Source organism: Diachasma alloeum, unplaced genomic scaffold (genome assembly GCF_001412515.2).
Source record: "Diachasma alloeum isolate Michigan unplaced genomic scaffold, Dall2.0 Dall_scaffold_78908, whole genome shotgun sequence".
NCBI lineage: Eukaryota > Metazoa > Arthropoda > Insecta > Hymenoptera > Braconidae > Diachasma > Diachasma alloeum.
The window spans coordinates 2,774,579-2,787,735 of record NW_021683643.1 but is presented as its reverse complement, the minus strand read 5'-3'; the positions used below and the strand labels follow the sequence as shown (position 1 = coordinate 2,787,735).

The following is a 13,157-nucleotide window of genomic DNA, read 5'->3' as shown; positions in this document are numbered from 1 at the left end:
ATTTTCATTGCAAATTTTCTGACATTTCTTGCTTCTGACACTTGCATAATCAATGAACATGTCATTTGAGGTTCATTACGTTATACGAACTCAATATAGATGCAGAACCATTTTTAAATTTAAGCTGGTATAATTCAGTAGCGATGTGGTAAAACGGTTTAAGTCGACTTATCTCTCAGTTGAGTGTTTGAAGAATATCTCCGAATCTAAAGGAGATAGCGACATTTCGTAATTACATTTATTGTAGCTCTCAAAAAAGGTTATAACAAAAATTTTGCTATCTCCCTTAGATTCCGAGATATTCATTAAAAACTGGTCAATAGTCAAAATTGACTTGTACCGTTTTACCACTTCGCTAATGCGGTATCTACAAACAAGTAGGAAATTGCTCTTGTAGTGCATATAGTATAGGTCGAAATCAAGTCGAAGAGTCTATTTGAATGAAACTCGAAGAGTCGAATTGAATCGCATTAAACGGGATCTGAATCAGATCAATTCTTCGATTTGAATCCAATCGAATTCTATCGATTGGACCTCTCCGAGTCAGACTTGATTCCCGCCGCCGCTCGCAGTATACACTGAGAGAAAGATTTGAAGTTCGATTGACAATAAGAAAATAGTTGAGGCATTTTGGTGAAGGATACGATTTTTTTTTGTATGCGGCACATAACATTATAGTAACTTCACAAGCGTAATTTTTGCAAACAAAATGCAGTTGAACTAACCAAAGTTCAAAAGTAACCACGACAAATCTATCGTGAGGAGAACTATACACTGAGAGAAAAATTTACTTCTCCCAAGAAAAACAGAGAAAATTTTCTTGACACAAGTAATCAAATGGAGGTTTTGTATGGGACAGTTAAATATTTACTTGTGCTAAGAAAATTTATTTCACAAATAAATTTTTTTCTCAGTGTAAAATAGTTGCAATGACTACATTCCATTGTAGTAATTACTTCTCCGACCATAGTTACCGTAACCCATGCAAAATTATTGAGGACTTTTTGACTACAATTCGATGGTGATGGAATATAGTCAGAAGAATTATATTTTTCGCGCAGTGTAAGAAAAGTCGATTCCCAGACTCGATTCAAGCCGATTCTTTGACTCGATGCAGGACTTTCTTTCGGGCGCGACTGAGGAAATGATTGCTAGATGTTTGAATAAATATTTTCTTCGATCTAAAAGGCGCAAAATTTTCTCAGCAAACAAATATTATTATAAATTGAACTTTGATGAGAGGGCTTTCTCGTAAAACTTTTATTGAGTCTTCAATCAAAAAATTTGATGATAGGAAAGCTATAAAACAACGAATTGCAATTCACGATGATGAATTTCAAAGTAACCAACGCTATTGAATGTCTTTCAAAGTGATTTGAAATGTTTGGAATTGTCTACGAAACGATGAAATTGCGTAATTCCTCATTAATAGATTCTCGTTATAACGTATACAGGAAACTAGAATTGGAATTTTTCGCTTTGATTGTAAAAAACTCCTGCGCAAAGAGTATTGAATAATCTTGAAACGTTCATTTAACAGCGACTGGAACAATTACTTGTTCATCGATATTATCTGCTAGGGAACAGTGACGTGATATCTCATTGGTATGTTAAATACTCGATTCTGTCATCATAGAGATAGAGAACAATTCTATCCATTCACTGGATCGTCTCACCTTGGCATTGGGGAACCTTGAAACCTCCTTGGCGACTAAATCATACGGGAAAGGACAGATCTGCTCAATCCTGATTATTGCAATCTGATCCTCCAGTTTCTGCTCGATCCTCGCGGCTACTAGATCATAATAGACTTTTCCGCTGCAAATCAGCACTTTTTTTACTTTCTCCGGGCTCGTCGTTTTATCGGGGTACATTGGACGGAATGTCGTGCCAGTTTCGAACTCGTCGAAGCTTGATTGGGCCATGGGATGTCGTAACAATGATTTTGGACTCATTATCACCTAATTATTGAAGTAATTGGAGGGTCATTGAATGAAGATGGTAAAGTATGGTGCAACAAGACATGGAATTTTCACTCGGGATCTGTTCTCAAAATTTATTTTAAAATGTACGAGATGTAGTGAAGTTTACGTATTTTGAAGAAGAAAAAAATCACAGCAAAAATTAGTGTAAAGCTAGGTAATCAGAAAGTGAAATTGTATCCAAGAATTTTTTTCTCATTTGAACTCGAGGAAAAAATGAGAACAAACAGTAAATTTTTGTTATTCATCTATGATTTTTGGAAAAGGAAAAAAATCGGATGGATTCTACTGTTTACGGTACATTGTTGAGTCATTTTTGCTGAAGTTTTCTCTTAATCTTCAAGTTTTTTGCTTCCGAATGGAAACTTTGTAATCGTTGGATTTGATGATTTTCTCATTTTCCTTGGAAATGACGTTGAATCTCATGAAGCATGAAGATATGATGTCCGGATGTGTGCAAATTTTTCGGAAAATTTTTATAAATCTTCACAGAAAAAGAACTAAAGTGGCAGCTAACAATCTGAAATTTCGTCCCATCATTGGTATTACTTTGGAGCACTTCTGATCGTAATTTCAGTTCATTTCGTCAAATAATTTCCGAGATACAGTAATTTCTCAAAAATTTGTTTTCCTCAATAGCTCGAAGCCTTCGTAACTGAATTGAATTTTTTTGACGTCAAAACCTTGTTTTTGACGTCAAAACCGTCAATTCCTTGTGATAATGCTTATCAAATCAGTTGATAATATTGCTATGTGACGAGGGACATTATGGTCATAATCGGCATGTTTCGTGTTTCTGGAAAAATCGTTCTGTGCATGATAACTTCCGAAATAGCTATCTGCTGACGAGTCTGAGGATTGCAGACCGTGGCGAAATCGAGGAACCACGCACAAAAAAAATTAATAGAAAAACCCATCGAATTCGTTGGAAAATTCTATTGAATTTCTATTAAACTTTCTATTAGTTTTTGGCTGATTCTATTGACATGTTCAATAGAAAACATTCAATAGAAAAAGTTGACAGAATTCGATTTTTCTATATAACTTATTCTTTTCATATATTTTCTATAGCATTTGCTCGACTCAAATTTTCTAATTTTTTTTCATTCCATTTTTCTTTTCTTCTCAGCAAAAAATCAAACGAAATAACTTAGAAAATTTGAGCCGAGGAAAGTCTATAGAAAATATCTCAATAGAATAAGTTATATAGAAAAATTGACTTCTATTGACTTTTTCTACTGAATATTTTCTATTGAACATTTCAATAGAATCGGCCAAAAACTAATAGAACAGTTCAATAGAAATTCAATAGAATTTTCTAACGAATTCGATAGGTTTTTCTATTAAATTTTTTCGTCCGTGACGCCATCACAGGAGTCAGAAAAGTTGTTTTGGGCCGAGTGACGAACATCATTTTTCTGTACAATGTCCGTAAAACACCGTTTCTATAGAATTTTCTCGACTGAAATTTTCAGCCAAATTTTTTGGTTTAATTTTCTTGATAAAAAATAAAGAAAAATGGAACAAACAAAACTATAGCCGGAAAATTTTAGCCAAGGAAATTGTATAGAAAATATCTCAACAGAATAAGTTGTATCGAAAAATCGAATTATATTGACTTTCTATAGAATATTTTCTCTTGAACATTTCAATAGAATCGGCCAAAAACAATCAGATAGTTCAATGGAAATTCGATAGAATTGTCTAGCGAATTAGTTAAGTTTTTCTATTAAATTCTTTCGTGCGAAATTTGCATATTCTTGAACGTTGGAAAAACTTCTTCCCCTTCAATTATCAATATCCGAAGGTTAATGTGCGACAATCAAGGAAAATTCATAGAGAGTCGAACGTCATATAAAGAAAATATGAACGTTACGCTCCATTCCTTGAACACTGCAGGTTGTCATTCTTTCTATGCAACAACTATTCTTATCGCTTGTCACATTTACGTAGGAGATAACGTGCTCACGATAGCAAAAACCGAGCAAGTAGAATAATATGAAAGAATAGTCGCGCTATTGAGGAAGTGTGGATAGAAAGTAAACATTAAAATGACAAGTGCAAACCAGGGGTTTTCGGAACGGCATGAGTATCTGTCTCCTGAGGACATGGAAAAGATTAGCGGGTGTTGTGAGATTGCAGACGATCCAGTTGATCTCAAAAAGTTGTCTGGTCATGATGTTCTCCGAGCTATCGCCCTCAGAAGATTCTCCAGATTTTCCGGGCACGTGAGTAGCGTCATCATCACATAATTCGAGAAATCTTTCGAGTCGAGCTGATGAGTGCTCTGGCCCTTGGCCTTCCATTCCGTGGGGGAGCAGGAGGACTAAACCAACTTGTCTCCCCCATTTTGACTGGCCAGAGCATAGCAGAGAGTCTATCACTACCTGATCATCAAATAAATCGAAATAAAAAAAAACGGGAAATTATTTTGTTTCTGAAGATGCCAATGGTAAAGCGATAAAATAATTCAGATCAGACATTAAATCGTTCCTGATTAGGGGAGGGTGTGCCTGTACCGCTCAGCGGGTAATACCGCTCACCCGATTTTCTCCACAACCATCAACTTGAAAATTTCTTTCTGTTCCTGATCATGAAGAATTTGATGATAGGATGTGATTGTCGGAAAAATTTCACTTTATTTACCACTTTAAATATGAAAAAACACGTAACGAAGTTTTGAGGTCTTTACAGTGCAAAATTTGTGGACTTGTAATTAAGGTTTTTGATAGTTTCAAACGCTGATTTCTCAAATTAAACTGTGGTTATTCGATTCGTGGTACTTTCACGCGTAATTTGAGACCAATTCGAACTCAAAACTCCACTCATGTCAATAATTATCAACAATTTTGTTGACGCCGAGCGGAGCCGGTAATACCGCTCATAGGATCGGCCACGCAAAACCCTATGAGCGGCATTGGAATCGTGCCGAGCGGTATTACCCAACGGCGGGTAGTACCGCTCAATAGGGTCTCTCTTTTATTTTCAATCAATTTTGTGGATTCTAAGGAGAATTAGGCGTCTACACTTCGAGAATAACGAGTTCAATAGTTAAAGAAGTCTCGCAAATACGTTTTTTATACTCAAGTTCAAATATAAAATATAAAACTGGCATTTCCCCTTAGGTGAGCGGTATAGGCACACCCTCCCCTACGCAGTTATTTCGGTAATGAACACGTTTTCTTAAATGGACAACTTTTATCTAATTTAAGGTATATCCATAGAAAACACGTTTTTCTTAAGATTGTCCCCATGTTTTTCATAGATAATGTTTATAATAGTCCCCAATTAGCGAAAAAAAATCTAACTAGTTATATGACACCGTTTACGAGATAATAAATAATGAAATGCGGGCTTCTAACACGCGAGGCATAGGCCGAACGGGGGTTATGGGCTCCCCCGAACTCGATTTTTCCATCTTATGAGAAAACGGTTCTTACGATATTTTTAAAAAACGAATCCATGATAGATTCATAAATTCCGAATACGGTGAATTTTTTGTAAAATTTTGCACTGCATATTTTTTGCGATATTCAACTCGAAAAAATGGAAATTTCATCAAAGCATTTCTCATTTGATTCAAACAATTCATTGAAAAATCATTTCTTATTTGATTTAAACAGTTATTGTTGCCTGTGTCAACAGCATAGGTGGACCCGGGTAAAAAGAAAGGGTGAGGCAATATGAAAGGGGGGGGGGGGCAGAATGAAATTTGGGGGAAAATGAAATGCGGGACAAAATGAAATAGTTGAGTATTTTTCCATTTACGACCTCATCGAACCTTTTCACGTATTTCCTTATCCAAAAAACAATTAATAACATTTTCAACTCATTTCTGTTATTGTTTATCGAACAGAAAATATTATGAACACATTAATGTATGAATCAATTAACAAATGTAAACTATAACACGTTTGCACTAGCGCACATGCGCTGTGCTCATGTAAATATGCACAGTGAGTTGTTTGTTATATTCTGGATAACAGTAGACCACAGGCTGGCGAGGTTTTTCGTGTAAGAAATACATGAAGAGGACATACTCAGTATCGAAAAAATTATCATCGTCAGTACTTGGTCCACAGATAGAAAACCTAGGGAGAAGATTTCATCCAAATGAAAGTAAAGTCGCGTAACTTAATCTCAATCTGTCACTTTCGAAGCGAAATAGAGCAAAAAAGCCCCCTAAATCGTGTGAGCGATGCGGTTTCTACATTAGTTCATTTTGCGCCGCATTTTTTCCCCCCTCTCCCCATCTCATATAACCACGCCATTTCGTTTTGCTCCGGTCTCCCCTATATTTACCGGAATGTTTTCCATTTTTACTAATTTTCGTGGAATAATGATGAATTTTTGAACTGAAATTTGAAAATTCCATTAAATCTTCTATCGAATAGTGAATTCTCAATTAGGAAATTCCTGGAGATTTCGGTGCAACTATCACTTCATAAAAATTTCTATTTCATTTTGTATAAAATAGAAAAACTCTATAACTTACGAGACGGTAATTAATTGAGTCATTTAGAATTCTTCCCGGAAAGCCATGGGGACTAATTTTTGGGAGTTATTGTCATGGGATATACCTTAAGGACATCCAAGTATCGTTTACAGTTTGGTACAAACAACGCTATAGATTCAACTATTTTCAATCGTAAAGTTTGTCCATTAAACTGTGTGAGAAAAGTTTGAAAAAAATCATGAATATCCAGCGTCATTCAAATTACATTTTACACCGAATTTTTATTTGCTTAAGCATTCGTTGTTGATAAAAAAATAATTTAAATTGTTTAAACTTTCGGATAGCTTTATTTTTTAGGCATGAAATCGATTTTCGTAAAATTCTGAATAAGAATAAATTTGGTATGATACCGAACCAAATTTATAAATTGTTCATAAAAAATGCACGTAATATTCAAAAATTGCAATTTTTGGATTATTTCATCAATCTTCTTCCAAAAGTGAACTTTCTATTTTTTTTTTCATATTTTTAAAATGTATTTTAACGTTTCAATGTCGAGATTCAAATTCAGACCTGCAAAGTTTAAATAATAAAATCTATGTTGAATTCTATTCTATTCTATTCCTTAGTTGACTGTATCCCCTCCAATAGGTTAGGGGATATAGTCAAGTGTCGAATCTATGTTGAATATCCGGAAACTTGAGGTCAAATGGGGCTCAAATGAAAGCTCTGATGTCTGACTACAAAAGTAGAGAAACATTTATTTCACTGGAGAAAAAATAGCCAAAGTACTTGGATATCCTCAATTAAAAACTTTCAACGATTAGAAATATGTCTTTAGACGCCTCACCTGACAATTATTAGCAAAATCACCAAATTGACCCTCCCAGATTGTTAAACTATTGTGATCGTATGCTGAATATCCCAATTCGAAACCTGGAAAAGATGATGGGATCAAAAGAAATTTTTTTTTTCTCAAAGTACAGATAGAAATTTTTTATTAACCATTGAAGTTTAAATCTACTGATAAGGAGATAGTGCATGAGATACTTGACACGTGTAGACAATAATCAGTGAAGATGATTTTTAAAAAATTAGTCTCCTTGAATTGTTTCATCCACATATAGCTTCATTATCTGATAGAGAAATTATTATCCAATCAATTCAATGAAATCATATAATTTTCGGAAACGACTTGACCAGTTCTTAGAATAATTGATAAAGGGAGTCACTAAACTGATAAAACGATCTAGTTTGAACTGAAAATTTAATACATCATCAAGAGATTAACTATCACCTACACGGAGAAAAAAATACATCGTAATTTTGTGAGAATCCTTCCAAAAATTAGTGTGCTGTTCACCAACGCTTGGACATAACAGGGAGTCATCGGAGAATTCGCATGTGGCACACTAATTTTTACGGGAATCCCCCGAAAAAGTGGCCGGAGTCCCACCAAAAATTAGGGTGCCACTTATGAATTTTTCGACAACCCCATGTTATGTCCCGGCGTTGGGGGACAGCACACTAATTTTTGGGAGATTTTTTTCTCAGTGTATCATACAATTGTTGCGAGCAAACTAAGAATTTATTTTTGACTCGATTCGCAGAAATAGCCACAATCATAAATTAGAATTACCGTTAAATTTTGAAATAGACAATTTGTTAATAGTTCTCTATAATTTTTAGTTATTAAATTAATCATCAATTTAAATATTCAAATTCCGAGTTTTTTAATCAATCGATAATTTAGTTAGGAAGAGAGATGATTAATTAATTGATGGAAAATCCTTTATATGAAATTTAGTATTATTTACTCAATATACAATTGACAATTGTCAAATCCATATTATCAATTATTCATTTCACCTTCAATTGGCAATTTAGATTATCAATTATTTTACTATTTTTAATTTCGATGATTATATGGAAAAATCTTATTCACTATAAGGTTCAAATTTTCTTAATATTGAAGAATCCAATGATTAATGGCCATCCCTGTTGATACATTCTAGTATACTACTACTGCCCGGAGAAAAGTTGGAGAAAAATTACCAAACAAGTCAAGTAATTGTGGAGTAACGTCGATTTCCAGCACTTTTAACCTTAAGGTGTTTCGGTTGAAAAGTCAAAATAATAAAAAAAATTGCAAAATTCATGGGAGAAATTTCTGAGCATGCTGCATCATTGAGAATTCTTGCACATTTTATTCAGATCAAGAAAAAAAATAATGAAATTTGTATGTTTTTGTAACCCCTCGAGCTTTAAGCTCCGAGCTTACCCCACTCTCAATTAGGAAAATTTCCATGGCACAAAAAAAATGAACTATTGAGGAAAAACTAGTGGGTGATAAATCAAATCTTTCTTGAGAACACGTTTAAGTTTCAGATTTTTTTCAGATTTCATAAGAAAGTTAAAGTTAGGTCCGACGCCTCACGGCTAGCCATGAGTCACCGTGAGGGGGAGATTTTAATAACACGTTCCGTAATTTTTCCGGAACTTTTCGTAAAAATTCTTAAACATCCAAGAATTTTCATGTTCTGAGGCATAATAAGTCTTGAAGTTTCTGTTAGATTTTACAACTTCCAGAAAAATTACGTGACTTTTTCGTATTTTTTCGGTGACAGACCCAAAAATTTACTGAACGTTTCAGATTTATTCTCTTATATTCCTATAGAAATTCACTGAAAACGATTCTCGCTTGCGGATTACGTGAAATGTTCCGTAATTTTTCTTGAATATTTCTCTCCGTGTATAACAAAGAATAATTTTTCCGAACCCGTTCAACCAAACAATCCCCTTCCGGTGTGGGAAATTTTACTAAACAGGAGGAGAATTTCTGCATCCACAAATGTATTTTTTACCAAGAAAATCGTAAGATATCCACTAAAAGCCAGTATTTCTCACTGAATTACATTGCGCTCCACGATTACCATTCGTATAGTAAAATTTGTCACGATTTTCGAGGTAATTTTTATCCAACTTTTCTCTCCGTGTGGAAGACATTATAAGACATTTTGTTTGTTTTTACCTAATACTCCATATTCTGAAAGTGGTGAATTGGTAACGGTATACAATGCCTGCCCCGGAAACACATTATTGAGCATATTCTTCCAAGTCTTATCCCGATTCTGATCATGGACGATATGCATTCGATGAGAAAAAGTGCCTCGCTCGACGTCCTGGCCCGATAGTCTCACGTGATGACCCTCTTTGAGGAGGCTGGCAAACGCCAGAGCCTCCCCCACAGCCCAATCCACTTGACGGGCATTCGCAAGCTTTCGCCTTCTATCAAAAACCCTGAAAACCTGCGAGTGAGGGTCGATATCCTCAGGTTTTGTTGAAAAAGCCTCGCAGATTCTTTTTATATCACTCCTGTCAATTCCAGTCGGGGGGATTTTGTTGTCTGGACTTTGATTCGCAAAGAATTCGGTCCACGGTACGTCATGCCAGTCTTTCATCTGCATTGTACTTATACTCTGCGCTTTTTGGAATTCCGACTCACAGTGTTCGCGAAATTTTTGCGTCTCCTGTGCAGAATTAGGAGGTGAACTAAGAAATTTCAGGTAAATGAATCAGCAAATGTCTGTGGAACTAGACAATTTAGCGGAAAATATCGAAGAACCTTTTTTTTCTTTATAAAATGTAATCAAGTGCAAAAAAGTCATTCTGACCTAATTCTCCCTCTTTATTTCAAGGAAAGTTGCAAAATAGTATGTGCGTCTAGAAAGGAAAACAAGACATCAAAACCCGCGTTTTGATGTTCTGTTTTCCTCCGTTGGTGCACAATCTACTATTTTACGTGTTTTCTTTTACAGAATAGTGTATTCATTAATTTTTTCATTTATAACGGAATTTGTCACAACAAGCTTGTGACTAGCCATCGCCCGAGGGCCTTCAGTTTGGTATTTACATATGATATACAATGTTTTGATTAATAGGACACAGAACGGAAATGAAAGAAAAATTAAAGCAAAAGAATAGAAAAATAAAAAGTACTTCATTGACTCAACAATGCAATGATCGAGTCAATAAAGTAGTTTCAAAGATAAAAATTAATAATTGTAGGAGAAAACACAATTCTAAAAGTTCATATAGGCAAAGGCGTTGCGTTTAATTCCCCTTAACAGAGGAAAAAATAATTCATCTGTTGGAAATAATTTGTTTTCTGTCACGGACGAAAAAATTTAATAGAAAAACCTATCGAATTCGTTAGAAAATTCTATTGAATTTCTATTGAACTGTTCTATTATTTTTGGCCGATTCTAGTAAAATGTTCAATAGAAAATATTCAGTAGAAAAAGTCAATAGAATTCAATTTTTCTGTATAACTTATTCTATTGAGATGTTTTCTATAGAATTCCCTCCGCTCAAATTTTCCAAGTTTTTTCGTTTGATTTTCTTGATGAGAAGAAAATAAAAATAGAATGAAAAAAACTTGGAAAATTTGAGTCGAGCAAATTCTATAGAAAATATATGAAAAGAATAAGTTATATAGAAAAATCGAATTCTGTTGATTTTTTCTATTGAATGTTTTCTATTGAACATGTCAATAGAATCAGCCAAAAACTAATAGAAAGTTACTAGAAATTTTGGGGCCAGGCTTTCCTGAAACCAGAGGACTTACAACAAGCGGCTGTCACCAGCCTTATTAGCCTAGTGAGAAACACAGGGCTGGGGCTGTGTGACTGACCGAAACTAAGGCGGAAGTTACAAAAGATCGTATGATTTAGGTGACTCTGGGCGCTTTAAGTGACCAGCCGCACTTTTTCTATTCTATTCTACTAGAAATTTAATAGAATTTTCTAACGAATTCGATCGATACGTTTTTCTATTAACTTTTTTCGTGCGTGGTATGAATTTCGGGAATTTTGTTCATCTAAAAACTATTATAATGTTTTATACGCTGCGTTCGAAGATATCTACTTTTTTAGATTTTCTGGAGTCAGTTATTAGCAATTAAATAAAGACGAGGGTTCCCTCATAGGGTGACCGATCTAGGGTTAAACACAGCTCAAGTTGGGTGAGTCAAGTATTATGAAAAGCTGAGCAGGAAGCGCAAAGCTGTAAAGAATTTTTTACAGACGTCATTATTTGACTAAATACAATAATGGAAAAATGTTTCAGCAGAATCGGAAATCGAGTCTGGAATCTTTGGCTGTGTAGTTGGATACCTTACCTACTCGATATGATTTTCCACTCATTCATTATTATTCTATAATATTTTTTGTCACCTTAACGGTTGTCTGAAAGCTGACAAAAAGTCTATATTACCTGCTTAACAAAAGCTTCGTCAATAATTCCTTCTTTCACCAATTTCTCACTGTAAATTGTGAGTACGTTTGGATGATTTTTAATGCGTTTGTACATGAGCGGCTGCGTCAGCATGGGCTCGTCCATCTCATTATGCCCATTACGGCGATAACCGACAATATCTACAACAACGTCATTATGGTAAACAGAACGGTATTCAGCAGCCACTTTGCTGCAGTAGGCCACCAAGTCAGGATCATCGGCGTGCACGTGAAATATGGGGGCGTTGACGACTCGAGCTACGTCTGTACAGTGTGCAGAGGAGCGGGAATACCTTGGGTCTGTTGTGAATCCGATCTAGCTCATGAAAACCAGATAATCAATCTTTTGAGCTATTTTTGCTTCCGAATGGAAGTCAAAACTAGTAATTGTATTCGACCGATTTTTCGATTTTCTAATTTTTATTGCAAATGGTCTAGAATGTTATGAAACGTGAAGAAATGATGTTTTTAGGGTCATGTCTGTGTGTATGTAGGGTGACCAGGCCAATTGCTGGACGGTGAAAGGAAATTCGAGTTTCGTGGTAGGATCTGAAATAAAAGAATCACCTAAATGGGGATATGATGGCTTCCATACCTTCAAGAATGTTTTAAGGTACTTCCGCAGTAAGTATACTTGGTGAGAATTTCGAAATGGTATAAAGACGCAATATTTGGATCATATGTTGTTGACCACATTAAAAAGATATTGCAAAATTTCAAGTCCCTGGTCCACCCCATTTTTGAGATATGCATCGCCAATAACAGAATTAGAAACAATCAATTTTTGTGTTTTTTCCATTTTTGACGATGTATACCTCGAAAATGGGGTGGACAAGGTACTTGAAATTTTGGGAATAGTTTTTGAATGTGCTCAACAACATATGATCCAAATATTGCGTCTTTAGACCATTTCGAAATATTCACCAAGTATACTTACTGCGGAAGTTCCTTAATTAATTAGCAGAAAAAAATAGTTTAAAGTGAAAATAACAAAACAAAGAATAATTGAATTGAGAAATAGTTGAATGTAGCCGAAACCCCCAATTTCGGGACGACTGGGTCATATTTTTTTCTATTTATTAAATGTTGATCAATGGAAGAAAATAATTGATCACATGATTATACACAAGTGATATTATGATGGAGAAGTGAAATAATCAATACAATTTCATTTTATTTGTGGAATATTTAATGCAAGTTGAAATCGTCCAGAAATTAACTTCCGTCCAGAAATTGACCTGTTTACCCTATGTGACAACTTGGGTTTTTGGCGATTAATTTTTAAAAAATTCAACATAAATACGGTGAAATTTGCACATGGAGAGAAATATTCAATGAAAATTACGTATCTTTTGCGGAATTCCGGAGCGAAATGTGGTTGTAGAAAATTTTACGGAACTGTCACGGAATTTTTCCAGAGCGTTC

The 13,157-nt window shown here is 34.8% G+C and overlaps 1 protein-coding gene across 6 annotated transcripts in view; it reads left to right on the top strand.

The window, feature by feature from the left end:
- Nucleotides 1–13,157, top strand: part of LOC107047846 (probable phospholipid-transporting ATPase IF) — a 59,188-nt gene that overhangs the window by 6,997 nt on the left and 39,034 nt on the right. For 2 of the 6 annotated variants that reach the window (XM_015270703.1, XM_015270702.1), the window contains exon 1: nt 4,060–4,210. The exons of 3 other annotated variants lie outside the window; for them this stretch is intronic. In XM_015270703.1, coding sequence (XP_015126189.1) covers nt 4,091–4,210 — 120 coding nt within the window. In that variant the 5' untranslated portion in view covers nt 4,060–4,090. Of the gene's footprint in view, nt 1–1,963; nt 2,002–4,059; nt 4,211–13,157 lie in introns of those variants that run through there. One more of the 6 variants, XM_015270706.1, reaches the window with a different exon arrangement.